A 20,196-nucleotide genomic window follows, 5' to 3' on the forward strand; every position below is an offset into this window, starting at 1 on the left:
AGAGTTTATTGCTCAATGATTGAAGGGTACTCTTAAATGGGCCGGTTATGCTACACTGGCATAGGCCAGTTATGGTCTCACTTGACTTGCTGGGTCTTCTTAAGCACAGCATATCTCCAAAGGTCTCGGTTGCTTGTCATCGCCTCAGTGAGGCCCAATGTTTGATGGTTGTGCTTCGACACCTCATCCCAGGTCTTCCTCTTCCACAGGTTTCCTCTACTGCTAGGGTGTGACACTTTTTCACATCCATACACAACACATGACCATACCAGCGCAGTCATCTCTCTTGCACACCACATCTGATGCTTCTTAACAAAAAAATTGAACAACTTGAGACTGACAAAGTTTATTGTCCCCTCCCAAGTTATAAAAAAAAATGTATTCTACGGTATTTTATGATTTCAATTAATGTAAAGTGAAGCCTAATACTTCTTTTACAGTCTTCATTGTGTTTTCTGAAATATTTGTGGCTTTTTCTTTACCTGTTTCTAAAACCTGGATAAGATAATCTTTATTAGCTTTTAATTCTTTTATGCGTGAACTGATAGGTGTTACTGTTTCAATAATAGCTTCAGCCACTACCTTTTTATATTGTCCCGTGTCTAAATGAGTGTATTCTTTACATAGCTGTTCAGGTGTGAGGTCAGTCAAGTTGCTATGGATACTAATTAAATTAGAGACTCCTGCTCGGTTGGCAGGGTCATATGTGACTGCTGAAGTACAGTCTGTTCGAGCTTTTTTTATTTTTAAAAATATTTCATCAGCACTATCTGTTAAGTCAATCCGGCTTAGTTTATTACTGTCTGATTTACTCATTTTATCTTCAGGATTTTGCAAACTCAGCACTTTGGGCAACTCGCCTAAAATAAAAAAAAACAAAAAGCAAAGAATAAGTTATCAGAAATACTCTCAGGCTATAAAAAGACAAATACAGAAGATCTATAGTGACGGGGAAGTTATGAGTTCACTATAAACTGCTGGGATATATAGAAGAAAGGTTGGGTTGTAAGTGAAAGGTAGTGACTTGGCATCAAACTCATTAACAGATTTATGTAAGAGACAATTATATTTTGGTTTGGACATAGAAAAGTGAACAGATGACAATGGAAAGAGTACTTTGAGTTGGTGGTAGAACTTGTGCACTGAACTGAAGATATTGGACCTCACAGAGCTGAAAGACAAAGTATTGCTAGCCTATGCAGACCATATCTGCGCAAGAAATAAAATGTTAATGGTCATGTTTAATTGGTTGAAAGGTCTTTTTGCAAGAATTGTTGGAACAAGTATTTTACAGCTGGTTACCACTTCTTGATAGTCTTCACACTTCTATGATATTGGTATGATTACATATTTACTTGTAGGTCAAACATGTGGAGGCGCAATGGCCCAGTGGTTAGGGCCGCTAACTCGCGGTTTCGATTCCCAGACTGGGCGTTATGAGTGTTTATTAAGCAAAAACACCTAAAGCTCCCCGAGGCTCCAGCAGGGGATGGTGGCGAACCCTGCTGTACTCTTTCACCACAACTTTCTCTCACTCTTTCTTCCTGTTTCTGTTGTACCTGTATTTCAAAGGGCCAGCCTTGTCATGCTGAATCTCTCCGAGAACTACGTTAAGGGTACACGTGTCTGTGGAGTGCTCAGCCACTTGCACGTTAATTTCATGAGCAGGCTGTTCCATTGATCGGATCAACTGGAACCCTTGTCATCGTAACCGACGGAGTGCCAACAACAAGGTCAAACATAAGACGGTTGTAAGTATTATTTCTCAGCATAGTACCAGCATTAAGGTTGAAACAATTCCAGTATCTGACCTGGTTAAATCTATTGCTAAATAGATGAAAGAAATAATCATTTTAGTAGAATCATCCTATTTTGTTAACTGTAAATAGTGACCATGCAGAGCTAGAGCTTACTATTGTAAACACTGAGGACAATGTATAATTGAGGAATATCTTGTCAGCTTGTGGTACAGGGTTCAAATCCTTCCATGAAGTCAGGTAAGGTTAAGCTATTGTTACTGAGTGATTAACATAAGAGCTGACCATGTTGGGTGGGAAACTGGTAAATATATGACAATTTTATAATAAAATAGTATGCAAAACATATTAGAAAATATAAATAAATTCTTCAAGTTACCTGTAAGAATATTTGGTGTCACAAAAATATTGCCATATTTACGATTGAATTGTTTAACAAGATCTCTGGCTAGTTCAATGTGTTTTACTTGATCTTCTCCAACAGGAACCAGTTGGGATCTGAAAATTAGAGAAGTAAGATATGAACTAGCAAAATTTAAACATTCAGCTGCTAAGATGTTTAATGATACTATTGAGTAGCTTCTCTCAGCTATAGTGAAGCACACCAATGAAAAACATAGTAAATTTATTTTGTGTTTGTCTAGCTCTGCCTACCCCAGTCATTACTGTGAAAAATTTAGGGATTTCTATTCAGACATTCGAGCGAGATCGTTGCCAGTGCCGATGGACTGGCTCTTGTGCAGGTGACACGTAAAACACACCATTTCGAGCGTGGCCGTTGCCAGTACCCGCCTGACTGACCTTCGTGCCGGTGGCATGTAAAAGCACCCACTATATTCTCAGAGTGGTTGGCATTAGAAAGGGCATCCAGCTGTAGAAACTCTGCCAAATCAGATTGGAGCTTGGTGCCACCTCCTGGTCCACCAGTCCTCAGTCAAATTGTCCAACCCATGCTAGCATGGAAAGCAGACGTTAAACGATGATGATGATGATGAGTCCCTATTTTAAAGAATGCAAAGAGTTTTTTTGCTACATAGGAAGATGTAGACACATCAGTTTGGTTTGGTGACAGTGATGACATGTTGGAAGAAACAAAAGCTTTTTGGAGAGGCAGTGACAGTTGGTCTTTTGTATAAGGATGCCTAGGCAATGGTACAGTTCTTTTCGGTGGTGAGGTGATGGTTGTGTAAGAAAGAAAGAAAGGTTTCTGGGGGGGGGGGGTGCTGGTGGTGGTGTTAGATTGAAACTATAGTTAGCAGTTCCCTCACTGTTTTGCCTTAATATCGTTGAAGAGGGAAATATTTAAAGAACCAGCTGTTTGGTTAGACACATTGACAGTATAAGATGTTAACCAACTAACTAAAAACTTCAAATGACAATTTTCAGTCCAACAGCAGACGTCGATTTTTTTTTTTTGTCTTTTCACCATCTGGTTTTGGGGTGCCTTTAGTAGAGTTCTGTCTGTTAAAAGCATTCAGAATTGACTATCACTTCTCTTCCACCCATATTTTCCAGGTAGCTGTTCAGGTTGGCTGTCAGTCACATCACTCTTATCAGTCTAAGAGGACCTACCCTTAAATTATAAAAAAAAAACCCCAACAAAAACACAAAGAACCTGAGTAATACTCTACACATTTTGTGTATTTAAGGAGGTGTTTAGTGAAAGAGAAAGTAGATTCTTTATGAACTAGAGTTTGGATAATTTGTATAGAGTCTAATTTGAGTAGTTGTAGATTAACACACTTTGGAGAGATTTTTGTGACACAAGAAGAAAGGTTTAGGTAGAATGTTTAACATGGAATTTATGTGCAGGATCCAAATGTCTAAGCAAAACTAATCTGGAGGAACCAGTATAAAATGATATTAAACTTAACCAATAACAAGAGAAATACCTTCACTTACTTATAAAGAAGAATATCTGCAGCTTGTAACAGAGGGTAACTGAACAATCCAACAGAAACTGTCTCCTCATTTTTAGATTTCGCCTGAAACACCAACATACAAATATATAATAACAGTTTATAAAGAAAATCAAATATCATTTAGAAACTTCAGGAATTCACAGGTCTTGTATTTTGATCTATTTTTTTTGCTGTAGCAGGGAATGGAGTCAGTGGTTCAATATCCATTTGTTCATTTCAGCAGTGCCATAGAAAAAAAGACAATCCAATTGAGTTAAGTTGACAAGAAAACAAAGAGGATCTAACATTTTGTGGGTAACATTTTCTAGCAATAAAGGTTGGTAATCAAAACTGGTACTTTGGGAGTGACCCAAATATTTGGTTAAAGGGATGCAAATGTTCAAACAAGGTTTGTAATACAAACAACATTTCTCAATTCTGAAGTGAAGAAGTAGTAACACTGGTCTTCTCAAGGATTAGCATTTTCCTCTCAGTGCTCCATCAAAGAATATCAAAAGGGCCTTTTCTCTCTCTGACCCACATTCTCACAACTCTGGTGTAACTAACTAAGGGTTTGATTAATCCTACCACACTCTTTTATGTTTATGATATTGACCTCTCTGATGTTACTGCTAACCAAACACTTAGGCATTATCCATATGTATTCTACATACAATACACTACAATTGCACAACTTTATGACAGACCCCTGAAAATATCGTGCAAAAGAGCCATTACAACCTTATAACATTTAACAGCACAAAGACAGTCACTATACGTATCATTAACAGTCATATTTTCACTGTTGATAAACTAAAATTTCTATAGTTTTCACATAATCACAAGATCTGAAAATAATAATAATGAGCTTATTGTATGTAGTGCTCAGGTACATTACAATTCATTGGAAAAGAGTAAAAGATGATACAAAAAGCAGTGATAAGTAAAGAAAGATAGCAATGATAATTAAAAGTGGTTTTATAGTACATCATCATCATCAAGACAGACAAATGAACAGTTAAAGAACCATAAAGAGGAAAGGTTGCATAGGTACATCAAGAGTAGTGCTGATGAATTTCAGGAAACATGGAATTTTTGAAGGATGCAATATCCTGATAGCCAATAATTGATGCAAATAATTTATTCCAGTCTTTGTCAATTCTAAGTTTGAAAAAATGTCACTGAAAATCATGGGTACTGTGTTGCTTTTTGATTTTATAAGCAAAATCTAGAATCTTATAATTTTCAATAACATCTGTATATTTCTAGCATAGCCAAATCTGCATCCGAATATTAGGCTCTTGTCTCAGAGACTCAAATCCCTTCAAGTTTAAACAGTTGCTGAAATTCTTGAAAGCATACATATACTCTATATTAGAGAACTGTTCTCATCTCTGGTATCCCAAAGCTGCCACACACAAATGTTCAAAACCACATACTAATAAAAGGTCATTTATCAAATTAGTAAACCTTCCCCATCAACATGTTACAACTATAAACTCAGCGATATGTTGTATCCTGTATATCCTTTTGGGTCTCTTATTGTTTTTGGTTTAGACACAAAGCTAGCAGTTTTGAGGGGAGGGGATAGTAGTTGTTACCACTGATTCCAGTACTTGACTTGTACTGTATTTTATTGATGAGTCTTTTATAATTAATAGAAAGGTTTCTTGCTCCTCTGACCAAAAAAAGTGTGTACTAACTTTAGCCAAGCCCACCTGATGTACCAGTCTTTCTAACTTCTATCATTGTTCCTGTATTAAATATCTCATGAAATGCTTCCTTGTCTGAATCTTTTTTGTAACTTCTGTATGGTTGCCTTCAATCAAAAGAACTAACCAGCTGAACATCAGCCACACCAAATTCACTGGTTTGGTTAATGATGCAAATGCAATGGACACTGTCCTTCATCAATGAGAAGAAAAAAAACAAGATAACCATGTGTCTCCTCTACAGTAAGATGCTTGTTTCTGACCCTTTCATGGTTTAGCTTCTCACGACCAAGCACAGGGCTACCACCCTCAATACCACTCTCTATCACTGTTGAAAGGGCTCTTTGTCTTGCAAGTTACTTGGTGATCTTGCCAGTGCTGGTGTCACATAAAAGGCACCCAATGCACTCTGTAAGGTGGTTGGCATTAGGAAGGGCGTCCAGCCATGGAAACCATGCCAAAGCAGACAATAGAGCTTGGTGTAGTCCTTTGACTTGCCAGCTCTTATCAAAGTATCCCACCCATGCCAGCATGGAAAATGGACATTAAATGATGAAAGCTGGACCAAAAGCAGGAATTTCACTTAGCACCAAAAACAAATAACCATTGAACCTCTATGGGCTCACTGAGAGTTGATACCTTGTAGTTTTAATCTCTTCTTCATTGACTTACATTTAACCTCTTGAAGGAAGATCTGAAGAGGAATTAACAGATGTTATTGCAAAGAAATCTGATACATTTGAATCCAAACATCCCTTCCTCAGTTATCTATAAAAAATGCTAATTTTTCTTCTATTTTTTTGTACTTAAAAACTTGGAAATATAAGAAATCTTACCTTCCACTGTGGTAAATGCTTCAACCGTGGCAGAGAACAGTTACAAGAAAGAATCCAAGCAAGTTCTGTATGTTGTGGAATCTTAAATTCAAGTAATTTCACATTAACGTTCATTCAAAAAAGAGTTGGTGGTATGTAAAATACTAATAATCTTATTGACTCATCTCAGACATTTGTTTAAATGTCTGAGATGAGTTGTTAATAAGATTATAATTTTTCAGAATGATGATGATGAGATTACTGATCAATTCTTCAGAGACGAAAGATATTTTCTAATCTTTATATCTTAAATACGTATTTGTTGGTTTTTATCTCCAACTGTAATAGTAATATATTTTTTCAGCTCTAAAGATGATGAAATCAACAGTCTGAAAAAAATCCTCAAGATAATTTAGATTTCAGCTCAGAAGGCACAACAAGATCAAGTCGTATCCAAGTGTGATATATTGGAGAGCTATTGAACTCATGCCAGTGTTAAAAATAGGATGTAAATTGAATGATGATGAGGACATCAAGAATAATGAAGCTAATTTAACAGTCTATATTTATAGCATGGGCATGAAAGAACTGCTTAGTGTAAGACTAATTTCGCCAGCAGAAAGAATTTTACATAGAATGGTAATTGTTTCATTAAATTCTGCTTATACTAGACTGCTAGCTTTTCTATCATTGATTTGCTTCAGTCACTTTGCCATACAGGTGCCATACAGTGAGACTGAACCCAAGATTGCTTGGTTGGGATCAAGTTTCTTAACCACACATCCACACCTGCATCTTAAGCAGTTGTCATTACAGCATCAAGCTTGTTTATAAGTTCATGTGTTCTATCTGCACAATAAGTAAATGTCCAAATTTATAAGAACCATCCTACCCATGCTAGGATTAATGTATGAACTTAAAAATAAAGAAAAAAAAAACCTTCAGCTGAGTTAAGCAAAGGTTTCTGCAAAACCTAAATAATTTAAGAATTTTCTATAGTGTTCTCTGAACATGTTTGTGAGTTTCTATGGCTTCACTTATTGTACTGATACTTAATTTTAATTGCTAAAACTTCAGTGACTAAGGAAGTCTTCTAAATAAATATAACAACTCACCTGAGATTGCTGGAAAAGAATGACTTTTGTAGGGTCTAAACCACAGGCAAGAAGGCAAGCAGTCATGTCTAGAATGTTACTCCTTAAAGAAATTATTGTAAAAAATTAAAATTTTAAACATTTAGAGGCTTATTTTAGATGTTAATTGTTTTATTGAGGAACTTTCATTTGTATCAATGTTAAATCTTTACAGCTAACAATATTATGTAGAAAATAGCATTTTTAATATTATTAGATTAAAATGATAATAACGAAAGTTATTTTGATCAGAGACCTTTTGAAATATTGAAAGAAATCAACATTTAGAAATATTACATTTCTAAATTTCTCAGAGAGATTTATACAGTAACAACATGATAAAGCGATGGTATGTTGCCAACTTAATGTGGCAGTCCCATGAAAGGGAAGAATGCTACTGCTATTTAGCCTAAGGAAACACTGTTTCCAGTTGGCCATGACACATTTTCTGTGTCCTTTGAAAACATAAAGACACAGAAAATGTGTCATGGCCAACTGGAAATGGTATTTCCTAGAGCTAAATAGCAGTAGCATTCTTCCCTTTCATGGGACTGCCACATTAAGTTGGCAACATATCATCACTTTAAATCAACATTTATTTAGGATCATAGGTAAAGAATATATAGCTAAATCTATGTATTGACTTTGATTTAGAATTATAATGCTTAATGTCCTTGAGATAGCCTTGAATATTACAAATTCTATTTAACTATTTCCTAAAAGTCATAAATTTCATAATGCTTCTCTCATGAAAAAATACTGGAAAACTTTTGGTTAATACTAGAATTCTATATTAAGATAGTGAACCTGCACACAATATTAATATTAATACAAGTGTTTTATTGTCTGTGGCCCAAATCCTTAATTCTATATGCTTTAGCGCACATAGTTGGTAGGAACTGGAACATAATATTCTTTGCTTGTCACCCTTAATATCTGGTGTGCTTCACTAAAGGACTTAACTTTTCCGCTCAAAACCATGTCAATAGTGCAAAGCACCTGACCTGAAGCAATAAAAGTAACAGCAGTTCTATTAGTGTTATCTGCACCAACTGCAACACTATCACACATACCACTGCTACCATTATCATCAACATCATTAAAATTATATCTAATATATGACAGTATGTGATACAATAGAGTTTACTGTGTAAAGTATGGACAGTAATGAAATGCCAATAATATTGGTACATAAACTTAACAATAATAATTTTTCCTTTTTAAAGATGAAACATTTTCATATTTACATCTACACTAATTGTATAAGAGTCAGTGACATAGTAGTAGTGGAAAAGAGCCTTAGTTTAGGAATAAAGGTTCCTAATTCGAATTCAGTCTAATACAGTGTAATATATCCAAGAATGAAACAACTATTATAATTACAGATCAAACAGATTAAGGAGTAGTGTGGGTGTAAATATATATATAAAAAAACAACTTACTTAAGACATTGAAGCAATGATTCATAAATTAAGGAAGAAGCTTCATAAAGGTAAGTAAAGTTAGCTGAGATATCGTATTTGTTTGGGGATAGTGAAATATAGCATGATGTAGTATAACTCAATGAAACATCATCTTTGAACTATCCACATTTATCACCTAAATCTAAGGTTATATTAGAACTGAGAAGTTTGGGTGAAGCATTATGTGATATTAAGTTAGATAAAAACTTGTTAACATTATTTACATTTGACGGATATTTGTCCTGATCTTGTTTGTTGTTAACACAACGTTTCAGCTGATATACCATCCAGCCTTCATCAGGTGTCCTGGGGAAATTTTGAACCAGGGATCTCATTCCTAAGGTATTTTTCGATGTTATTATTATTCAGGTCACTGCCTGGAATTGAACTTGGAATCTTGGGGCTAGTAACCCGCACTCTTAACCACTATGCCATATGCCTGTGAACCCAGGTTCGAAATTTCCCCAAGACACCTGATGAAGGCTGGAGGGTATGTCAACCAAAACGTTGTGTTAACAAACAAGATGAGGACAAATATCCGTCAGATGTAAATAATGTACATAATTCCTCATCTCTTAAATATAGAACTGAAGAACTTGTTAAGACTGAAAATGTGTAAAATGAAATACAAAAATGAAGACAGCACAATTACATCTTAACTTGTATTACTTTGATATTTTGGGGTTAGGACCATTTTATGAGGACGTATGGAGAAATTGGAGATGGAATGAAGTTATAATTGTTGCTCAGACATGTGTGTGAGGGTAGTGATATGCAGAGACTAGGTTTGTTGTAGTAGCCAGTCAGCTCCATTAAATATATTTAAATATCCATGATATTTAAAACCTAAATCTTAGTTAAAACTACAGCACACTTCATATCAAATTCTAATGGAATCAAGACAAATGAGCAGATAATTTGGTACATGTTTCAAAGCAGTTATTTCAATGAAAATGTTTCTTAATGCATTCACACCTACCTGAGCTGTTGGGGTTTGTGAGCCAGTGTAATTGTATGAAGGTCAACTAAACTGAGGATTACTGAAGAGTGTTTGTCTTGTAGACTGACCCAGTTCTTGATAGCACCAATATAATTGCCTAAATGTGGAACATCTGATGTTGGCTGGATGCCTGAAAATAACCGTTGTGACGAGTGATCTGGGTTTGATTCCTGTGTAATGAACATTAAGACATAATTAGGACTTCTTTTCAACAAAGCACAAAAATGAATTTTTATAAGGGAATAAATCAGACCTCTAGGGCCTATATAGCTGCTTATTCTCAGAGAGATAAAATGTTAGAGAGGACCTCTCAAGATGAATACCTCAGTATTTGGCATTCTAACAAGACATCCATATGAAGTTGAATATAAAGATTGCCTTTTAGTACTGATATTGCTTCACTAATGGTCAACATGATTTTTAGTGCCAAGAAACAGAACACGTTTTTTAGCTAATTTGATGGTGCTGATTCCGAAAATGACCTTAGTTTTTTATGATTAGCTACTACCATTTTTGCTGTACTGAAATTGCTCATTTCTGGAAAAAAGATCAATTTATGATCTTGGCTGATCGCAAAATTTAGTTAAAAAAGGTAGTAGAAACCCATGAATTTTCAGGTAGTCTGAGCAATTTATGTCAGCCACCTGAAATAAACTAATTTTATAAGAAAAAAAAGTGTTTTTGAGTCAAAACTTTTAAAATAGAAGTACCGAATTTTTCCAATTTATTGCCAAAATTCAAATTAACTGATAAACTTTATCAGTAATATACTTTAGTAAACCTGATAATTAAAGTGACATCAAAAAAATGAAACCCTAAAATCTTCTGTTTGATATTCATAAATTTATCCCATCACTTTTTCTCTTCAATACGGAAGGAAACCAAGCACATTAAGAACTTTTGTTTTCACAGTTGGAAAAAAACTCCAACTAAAGACATCCCAATTGAATGCACCTATTCCATTGTACATGATGAACATCATGAAAATGGTTTCACCATAACATCTGCCCTCTACATGGGATTACGAAGATATGAAATAGAATCAGCGTAACAACTTTTTCCGTCTTTTGTTATTGACAGTTTTACGAGTGTAATGTAAATGCTCCACCAACTCATGTTCTTTTTTAATCATAGAGATAGATATCAAATGACATGGCTTCAACGAGATGATGCAAAAATGATCTCAACTTATTTTACTATACATGTGGCGAGTTCACACCGAAAGCCAACAGGAAACCGGTATCTGACTTTTACAAGAAAGCCTATTGTGCTTACTTTCATGTTGAGCTTGGTGATCAGGACAAATCATGGGCCCCTCACATTGTTTGCAAGACATGTTTGGAACACATGAAACAGCAGATTTCAGGTACCCGAAGATCACTGAAATTTGCTATTCCTATGAATACCACTCTGACGAATGTTACTTTTGCTCAGTCAGTTTTGTGGGACTGAACCAAAAGAAATGCAGATCTATCGACTATCCCAGTCTTCATTCCACTATTCGACCAGTGCCGCATTCAGATGATTTGCCAATTCCAGGTTTTCATGAAACTTGTTGAAAGCCACAAGTCTGATACTGATGTAAATGAGAGACACAGTGAAAACGATCCTGACTATGTTCCCAAAACTGTTTAACCAAAATGAGCTGAATAATTTGGTTCGAGACATAAATCTAAACAGAGAATCAGCAGAACTTTTGGCTTCTAGGCTCAATGAAAAACACCTGTTAGCAAAAAGCACAAAGGTAACATTCTAGCGAAATAAGAATGCCGAATTTGTACCATTCTTTAATGAGAACACGGATCTTGTTCATTGCAATGACATTGAGAGCATTCTTCTTTGACTAAGCGCCCACAAATACGCTCCTGATGAATGGAGATTGTTCATTGATAGTTCAAAACGTAGTTTGAAATGTATTTTGCTCCATAATTCCAACATGAACACACCAATACCTATAGGTCATTCAACAACACTGAAAGAAAAACATGATGCCATCAAACAGGTTATGGAACAGATTGACTACACCAAACATAAATGGGTGTTATGTGTCGATTTGAAAATGGCAAATGTCCTGCTTGGTCAACAAAGTGGCTATACGAAATTCCCATGTTTTTTGTGTATGTGGGACATTAGAGCAAAAGAGGAGCACTGGAAAAGGAAAGATTGGACACCTTTAGAGTTGAAAGTCAGTGAAAAGAACGTTATTAGTGCAGCGCTAGTTCCAAAAGAAAAAAAATCATCTTCCCTCCCTTGCATATCAAATTGAGATTAATGAAACAGTATGTAAAATCACTCGACAAAGAAAGTAAATGTTTTGAGTATATATATATGTTTTGAGTAAATCGTTTCCAGGACTTAGCACTGAAAAACTCAAAGCAGGAGTGTTTGATGGTCCCGATATCAGGAAACTCATTAAGGATGATGAATTTGTTAATTCAATGAATGACTTGTTAATTCAATGAATGACTTGTTAATTCAATGAATGACTTGGAATTGTTTCTAATTAAGATACGAAGCTAACAATTTTGATGAGTGGCTTTTTATTTTTTCAACAACACTGACCTAGAACTCCACTGGTATTTATTTTGATCCTGGAAGGGGTGAAAGGCAAGTTGACCTTAATGGGATTTGAATTCAGAACATAAAGATTCGGAAGAAATACTGAAAAGTACTTTTTTCCAACATTCTAATGATCCTACTAATCTGTTGCTTTTAGGATATTTAACAATGATTAAGGCAGTGGATTGGATGTTTAGAGTTTAGAGTGATGGTTAAAATGCCTGGTCATATTTTGGTAAAGTTCTTTCATTCTGAATTAAAATCCTGCCAAATTTAACTTTTGAAGTGACTAAAGTAAAAGTACCACTCCACAGTTGGAGTTGAATATTCCTATAAAGCATCTTAGATATGAATGGAACGATAATAGAAGAGAAAGAGAAGAACAAAATACGAATGACAGGCATAACTCTATCTAGTATACATCGGGCATCCCGAAGTAGTGGAGTTCGTTCATTTCTAATTTACTCCGCTTTACATGTTAATGAGGAGGCGCAATGGTCCAGTGGTTAGGGCAGCGGACTCGCAGTTTCGATTCCCAGACCGGGCGTTGTGAGTGTTTATTGATCGAAAACACCTAAAGCTCCGCGCGGCTCCGGCATGGGACGGTGGTGAACCCTGCTGTACTCTTTCACCACAACTTCCTCTCACTCTTACTTCCTGTTTCTGTTGTGCCTGTAATTCAAAGGGTCAGCCTTGTCACAGTGTCACGCTGAATATCCCCGAGAACTACGTTAAGGGTACACGTGTCTGTGGAGTGCTCAGCCACTTGCACGTTAATTTCACGAGCAGGCTGTTCCGTTGATCGAATCAACTGGAACCCTCGACGGAGTGCCAACAACATGTTAATGAACCACGTCTCCACCGTTTAATGCGGTGATATGCATTTCAGCATGTAGTTAGTGAGGTTGTTGTTGCTGATTAGCTGTGACCATCACATTTTTTGAGAGATGTGTAGGAATATATGATTTAATGTATCTTTCTTGTTTAAAACGGTAGTTGGTGATTTGAGGGAAATTTGACACACCTACTTCGAACAAGTCGAACATAGTGGTTTCCCTCAGCTGACAGATTTGACCAGCGTTAACTGTGTCGTTGTTGAGGACATTGCCTAGCGGTAGCCACATTATACGAACCATTTAGTGACCCTCAATAACATAAAAGGAAAACTTATGTAATTTATGTTATACATGTTAGGAGGATGTGAAAAGGCTATGAGCAGTGCATTTCTCAAGCAGATAAAGAAATACATGCAAATATATGACAATAAGTGTAATTATTTAAAGATAAAAAGGGATGCTGGAAAATGTCATTCACATCTCTACCCTCTAAGCTAACTTCAAAAGTCCCCTCACAATAAACTATCAATAAATATTAAGAGAAACACCAAGCATAAATACAAATCTGTAAGGTGACATTCACGCAATATCATACTTTTGAACCTTGAATGGAATTTACAGTCGAATTTATACTTACTGTCATTGTATGCACAGCAGTAGTAGGTATTGAAGAACGTTGTCGATGATGTGATAAAGGCGACAATAATTTTGACACGGAGAAATGACACGCACCTTGCGCGTAACGTGCCTTCAAACCAACGTGTTTAAAGGACGACGCCATGATAGTTTACTGTATAAAGGGAAGCAACTCTAAAAAAATTGATTTTGATGGAAATTGCCTCCCTTCTTTCCTATGAAATAGCAGTCATAGTAAGTTTTATGTAGTGAGTCTTGCTGTAAACTTAGGACACACGAGGGATTTTCGGTTGTTTGGGATGAAGGTCGAAGCGATTAGCTTCATTGTTATTTAAGAAACCACCAGGATTTGCCCGTCTCTCTTTCACAAAATACCGAATGTCACAGAAGACTACATATTAAAAAGTAAACAGGCATATGGCTTAATCTCATTTACATAATAGTTCAAGTTTAATTAAAAAGCAATACAACGTAGGTTACGGATAAATTATATATCCTTATACGTTTGACATCACTATAGAATTAAGTCCCACGAGGGCTTTCTTGGTAGGATTGAACAGCTTGTTCAATCGTTCTACCAATTTATTTTGACTCATAACAGTGACAGACTGTTCTTTCTAATTTTAGCACAAGACCACTAATTTTGAGCGAAGTTTATCGAACCGGAAAGGATAAAAGGCAAAGTTGACTACGACTGAATTTGAGCTTAGAACAAAGAGACTGAAGAAATGCAGCAAAAAGCATTTTGTCAGAACGATTCTGCCGATTCCCCGCCTTCAACTGATAGCTAATTAACCGCAAGAACTTGTTTTAAAAATGTATGGAACCATTATTATTGGAAAGATGGACACTAAAATATTTAGATAAATCTAATTAATTTGCAACGGTAATTATTCATACGGAGTTGAAATAGTTATTTGACATTACAGATGAATGCTAAACAAAAAGCTGTAGATTAGGAAACACTGTACGTCATTCTTGATGCTCGGTGAAACAGTAACTGTTTGGAAGGATACAATGGTAATCCTTTGTTAGCTCTGGATGTGTACATTGTCTATAACATTGAGAAAAATGTTGAACTTCGTAATAATAATAGTAAATAAATGAGTCAATTAATATGTGAATTCTCCGTATCTTTTCCTTTGTAATTCCTTAATTTAAAATTCAAAGGGATCTTTTTTAAAACGGGGGCCACATTTTTCATTAACGAAACACTTTGAAACTTGGAACACTGGTAGAATGTGTCATATAAAACATCTTTTTCTCTTAGTCTTCTTAAAAAAAAAAGAAATCCATAAATTATTCCATGTTAAAGTTGTCGTATTTCTGTAATTTCAACCAATCACTGACGTCCATTCAGCCGATATACATTAAGTGCCGACTACACAAACAAACGATTCTGAAACAATTAATCCTAACCCTAACCCTAACTCTAACCCTAACCCTAACCCTAAGGTTGGGGTTAGGGTTAGGGTTAGGGTTAAAGCAAATTTAAAATGAAAAAAGCAAATAAAACGAAGAATCGTTTGTTTATGTAGCCGGCACTTAATGTATATCGGCTGAATGGACGTCAGTGATTGGTTGAAATTATCGAAATAAGACAATTTTTTACATGAAATAAATTCGAATACAAAAATATTTTTCTATTCTATAACACAAAATAGATAAGTATACGAAGTTTGAAAGTCTTTCGGTACCAAAAACACTATGTAAAACATTAATGAAAAATGTGGCCCCCGTTTTAAAAAAGATCCATTCAAAGTTCTAATCACGCTAAATATCTTGATGAAATGATTATTTACCATGTAGTAGCTGCGGCCACGAGGGGAACCACACGTGTTTGAATATTTTTTGAAAACTAGGGTATTTCTTCGGTGTGGGAAAGATCTAAAAGTTTACCTTGATTGTTTCCTCAATCTAACGTCAGTGCAAGGGAAGTATAGTAAGACTATAGAGGAAGTTGAGAATGTTTTCCCTCTTTACGAACTGATCAAGTCCCTGATATTTAATGGTTTGATTTATACGTAGACCTCAATATGATTTGGCTCGTAGGGGATAGAACAACATTTGCCGAAATCGTTTTTTTAAACTGGAGAAATATTGGAACAATTGAAATGCAATACATTATTCCTGGCCCGCATCGCTGAGCTTTTGATTCAGATGTTAACTTGTTATACAGTGTTATAGAAGCTGCAGATATAAGTGGGACAACAGAATAATTGGGTATTGATTGAACAGATCTCTTACGATACACGATCGGTTATTACTCTCCCAAAATAAAATGAATCGGGATACCTTTCACTCACATGTATTAAGAGAGCCCATTTTACATTCGAACGTCATTTTTCACAAAAAGAAAAGGAAAGCAAGAAAAAGGGATGAAAGAAATAAGATGAGGCTGATCAAGAGGAAAAGAAGATGAAGGTGAAGGCGAGCAAGGAATGAAGTTATAAAAACGAGCCAGTTTCAAATACTTTTCGAAAAACAAGAGGATAAGTCAGAGAAATCGAAAAAAAAGAAAAAGAAAAAAAGAAGGCCTGTATTCTGTGGAGGTTTCGTGGCTTACACCACTATAATAATCTTACAAGAGGCACAAAACCTAAAATTTTGTGTGAGGAGACTAGTGGATTATATTGACCTTGTACTTATTTTAATGACTCCGAAAGGATGAAAGAGAAAGTCTATCTCGGTAGAATTTGAACTCGAAACATGTCAGAAGAAATGCCGCCGAACATTTTGTCCGGCTTGCTAACGGTTCTGCAAACTCGCTTTCTTGACACCGTTATAATAGTCTTTTCTACTATAAGCACAAAGCCTGAGACTTTAGGGGAGGGCGCTAGTCGATTTCATCAACTCCAGTGCTCAACTAAATACTTATTTCACTGATCCCAAAAGATGAAAAGTGAGGCCAACATCGGTGGAATTAGAACTCGGACTGTAAAGGCGGAGAAAATGCAGTAAATCCTTTTTTCCGGTGTGCCAACTATTTTGCCAGCTCATCGCCTTGACACCACTGTAATAAAACCAGTAAAAACCTCATCGTTAGACTCAACGATTTGCAAATGTAGCAGCTCAGTGTTACATTGATAACTACTAATTATTTACAGTAGCTGACTGAAGTAGTCAAGGGAAGATTTTCTCGCAGGAAAATATTAAGCCCATATATAATCAATGGCTCTACATTGCTGCAAAACGAAATACGAATTAAATTTCGCTAAACCATCTTGCTTGGTAAAAGAACAAGAAAGAAAATGATATAGTTAGAAGAAATTTATGGGAGTGTTATCAATGAACAAACTTATGGGAATGCTATGAACGAATAACTTTCGTGTGAGCACTAGAAACGAGCAAACAGGTGAAAATGCTAGTAGCGAATACATTTGTTAGAAGCTATAATGAAAAAATTGATGGGTGATAGCGCCGAACAAAATAATGGGAATACTATCAAGAGACAAACTCGTAGGGAAGATAGCAACAAACAAATTGGTGGGGGTGAGGGTAGCGAACAAATTGCTGGTAGTCAGAGCAGCGAACAAATTGTGAGGGTGTTAGCAATGGGAAAATTGGTGGGAGTTAGCAACGAACAAATTGGTGTTGCAAGCAATGAACAAATTTGTTGGGGTGTTAGCAACCAACAAGCTGGTGAAAATCCTAGTAACGAACAAATTAGATGAGAGTGTGAGAGCCACGAACAAAGAAATTGACGAGACAAAAGCAATAGACAAATTGTGTGTGTGTGTGTGGGGGGGGGGGGTGCATAGCAACGAACAAATTGATGAGGGTGAGAGCATCGAGCAAATTCACGGGAGCCATAATAACGAACAAATTGGTGGGAGCGATAGCAACGAAAAAATTGGTGGGGGGTGAGAGCAACGAAGAAATTGTTGGGAGCTATAGCAACGAACAAACTGGTAGGGGTGAGAGCAACGAACAGTGGTGGGAGCCATAGCAACGAATACTTTGACCTGCTATCAATAAACAAATAGGTGGGAGTGCCTGCAATAAACAAATTGATGCGAGTAATACGAATGAGTATGCTGGTGGTGGGGGGGGGGGGCGATAACAGCGAACAAATTAGTGGGGGTGATAATAGCAATCAAACTAACGACGAGATTGGTATTTTACAGTTTCAAGATCAAAATTTCAATGAATGATTAACTAATAACCTTATCTTTATTTGATATCACTGGCAGAGGTCATCTCAACCTTTAATCCCTTTAGAAAGTAAGTGATCGATTAAACAAATACTTGTAGAATCTAGATGGATGTTAAAAAGCCTGATAGATATTGTATTAGCTGATGGCATTTTGAAATTCATCTGTTGTCCACTCACTAACAACAAACCAGAGTCAACAACCGATGATTTCACAAGCTTTTGAGACATTAAATTAAACAATATTAATTAATTAATTAAATTCTACTAGGTATAGCACTCATTTAGATCTTACCCCTGAGTAGAATTAGGTTAACAAAAGTGAAGCATTCGACACGTTTTTGTCGGTGAGTCGACCACTTTTCTGACTCAGGACAAAATATCAATATATTCTCTTTCCATCACTATCAACCAATCGTTTTGTTACCGAGTCGGAAATCTTAAAAAGATGAGGTTACAGTGACATGTCTGGTTATGCTGACATTCAGCTGGCGTCTCGAGAACAGCTGTGATTCCAAAACCAGATAACATAACAAATGGCAATTCAGTTGTGTTTATAACGACTATACAATTTTGTTCAAGCGTACTTCAGTTAATATCAATATATTTGTATTTATTCCTTTAGATTTTTTCTTTCATATTTTATTTCTGTCATTGCTCTTAGTATGTTCGACTTTACTACGTTCCTTCTCAATATCTTTGTAGCAGTTTGTTGTTTTTGACAAACCCGTTGTCAATATGGTGGCGGTGTAAAGAAAATTTTTGTTACACATTTCTTTTTAAATTATTTATTGAAAACGTTTTTATCACATGAGTGCTTTTTATCTATTTTTAACAAAACTTGTTTCTGAGTTCTAGCATATTGCTTTGTTTTTGTTGATCACTGTTGATCTTATTTATACTACTTTTACAGAAGTGAATTTTCAGTTTTCAACGAAATATTTTCTTTTATACGTATGCCATCTTATTGGCAAACGTATATTTATTCTGTTCACCTGGTTTATATTTCCATACGGTGTATGTTTGAGTCGTGACGCTATCAACATGTCTACTTCATAATTCTATGATTGTAAACGTAACATTATTTAAATGTCGTCATTCGAGTTGTTTTCTTTTCAGGCCAGTAATTAAGCGTTGGAACTGACACAAGTTTGATATCAGCTGAATTATTGTAAATAGTTGAGTCCATTTCAAAATCATGTTTTCTATTTCTAGTTTGGTTTTTCTCTGGAGAGCTCGATCTTTGTTTTTATTTCACTACGCCTTTATTAGATTGACATAAAGCGAAGAGCTGGTAGAATCGTTAAAACACCGGGCAAAATGCTTAGCGGCATTTCGTCCGTTTTTACGTTCTGAGTTCGAATTCCGCCGAGGTCGGCTTCACCTTATATCTCTTCCGGGTCGATTAAATAAGTACCAGTTGAACACTTGGGTCAATTTAATCGACTTATCCCCTTCCCGAAATTGCTGGCCTTGTGCCAAAATTTGAAACCAATATTAGATTGACATACCTTATATTATGGCGAGGACGTTGATTGTAAAATAGATTCGTAGATTAGTCAGTTAGAGAGAAGTAAATGATGCTATTTCGATCGTGAATCTAAATAGAATTTCAAATTCAACCTCTGAGAGTTTCATACTGAAAATCCTTAATGCTATCATTCAGAGAAAATAGACTTTTACACACCACCAGTAACGTAGCTAGCCGGCGATGGTGACATTTTTGGATCTGGTTTATAAGCTTATATAGGCTGTATATCAAGAGTCGGCCAAGTGTGTATGTGTGTGTATGTATATATATATATATATATACATACATACTCTACAAGCTAGTAACCAGGAGTGTCCATAGTTTGGTTAATTGATTCTTTTGATTTTTACCAGGACAGGGAAGAGTTTTTAGAAGTGATATTCGTGACTTGCTTTCTCAAATGTTAATTTCAGGAATTGCGGCCGTTTCTGTAAAGCATAGTATTTTGCTGGCAGGAAGCATTTTAACTAATTTCTCGACATTTCGTCTGCTTCTATTATTGTCCGACTTAACTTCTCCGTTTCAACAGAACCAACCTTGTACATTATCAGTATCCATTTACAGCTGTCTTAAGCTAACGACAATATCTTTTGATACTTGTAACTGCTAGAAACATGCATTGCATTCGCATACGGAGTAAAAAAATATATAGAACACACACACGCACACACACACGCACACACACACACACGCAATCACA

At 35.8% G+C, this 20,196-nt stretch overlaps 1 protein-coding gene across 1 annotated transcript; it reads right to left on the minus strand.

Moving 5' to 3' along the window:
• Window positions 1-330: 330 nt before the first annotated feature.
• LOC106879575 (tryptophan--tRNA ligase, mitochondrial) lies at window positions 331-14,444 on the minus strand. The gene is made up of 7 exons (XM_014929210.3): window positions 13,814-14,444; window positions 9,761-9,951; window positions 7,301-7,382; window positions 6,207-6,287; window positions 3,660-3,742; window positions 2,137-2,255; window positions 331-860 (listed from the first exon to the last, which is right to left on the minus strand). The coding sequence occupies exons 1-7, from the start codon at window positions 13,955-13,957 to the stop codon at window positions 406-408; spliced, it is 1,155 nt and encodes a 384-aa protein (XP_014784696.2). The 5' UTR covers window positions 13,958-14,444; the 3' UTR covers window positions 331-405.
• Window positions 14,445-20,196: the final 5,752 nt, after the last annotated feature.

Source organism: Octopus bimaculoides, chromosome 2, assembly GCF_046866305.1.
Source record: "Octopus bimaculoides isolate indiv1 chromosome 2, ASM4686630v1, whole genome shotgun sequence".
Lineage (NCBI taxonomy): Eukaryota > Metazoa > Mollusca > Cephalopoda > Octopoda > Octopodidae > Octopus > Octopus bimaculoides.

What these genes read in the sequence shown, in the direction of transcription:
- LOC106879575 (XM_014929210.3), bottom strand. Translation starts at nt 13,957, where the DNA reads ATGGCGTCGTCCTTTAAACACGTTGGTTTGAAGGCACGTTACGCGCAA. An exon ending in CTGCTGTGCATACAATGACA is followed by an intron (nt 9,952 to 13,813) that starts GTAAGTATAAAT and finishes TTCATTACACAG; the next exon opens with GAATCAAACCCAGATCACTC. An exon ending in AGCATTTACCACAGTGGAAG is followed by an intron (nt 3,743 to 6,206) that starts GTAAGATTTCTT and finishes TTGGTGTTTCAG; the next exon opens with GCGAAATCTAAAAATGAGGA.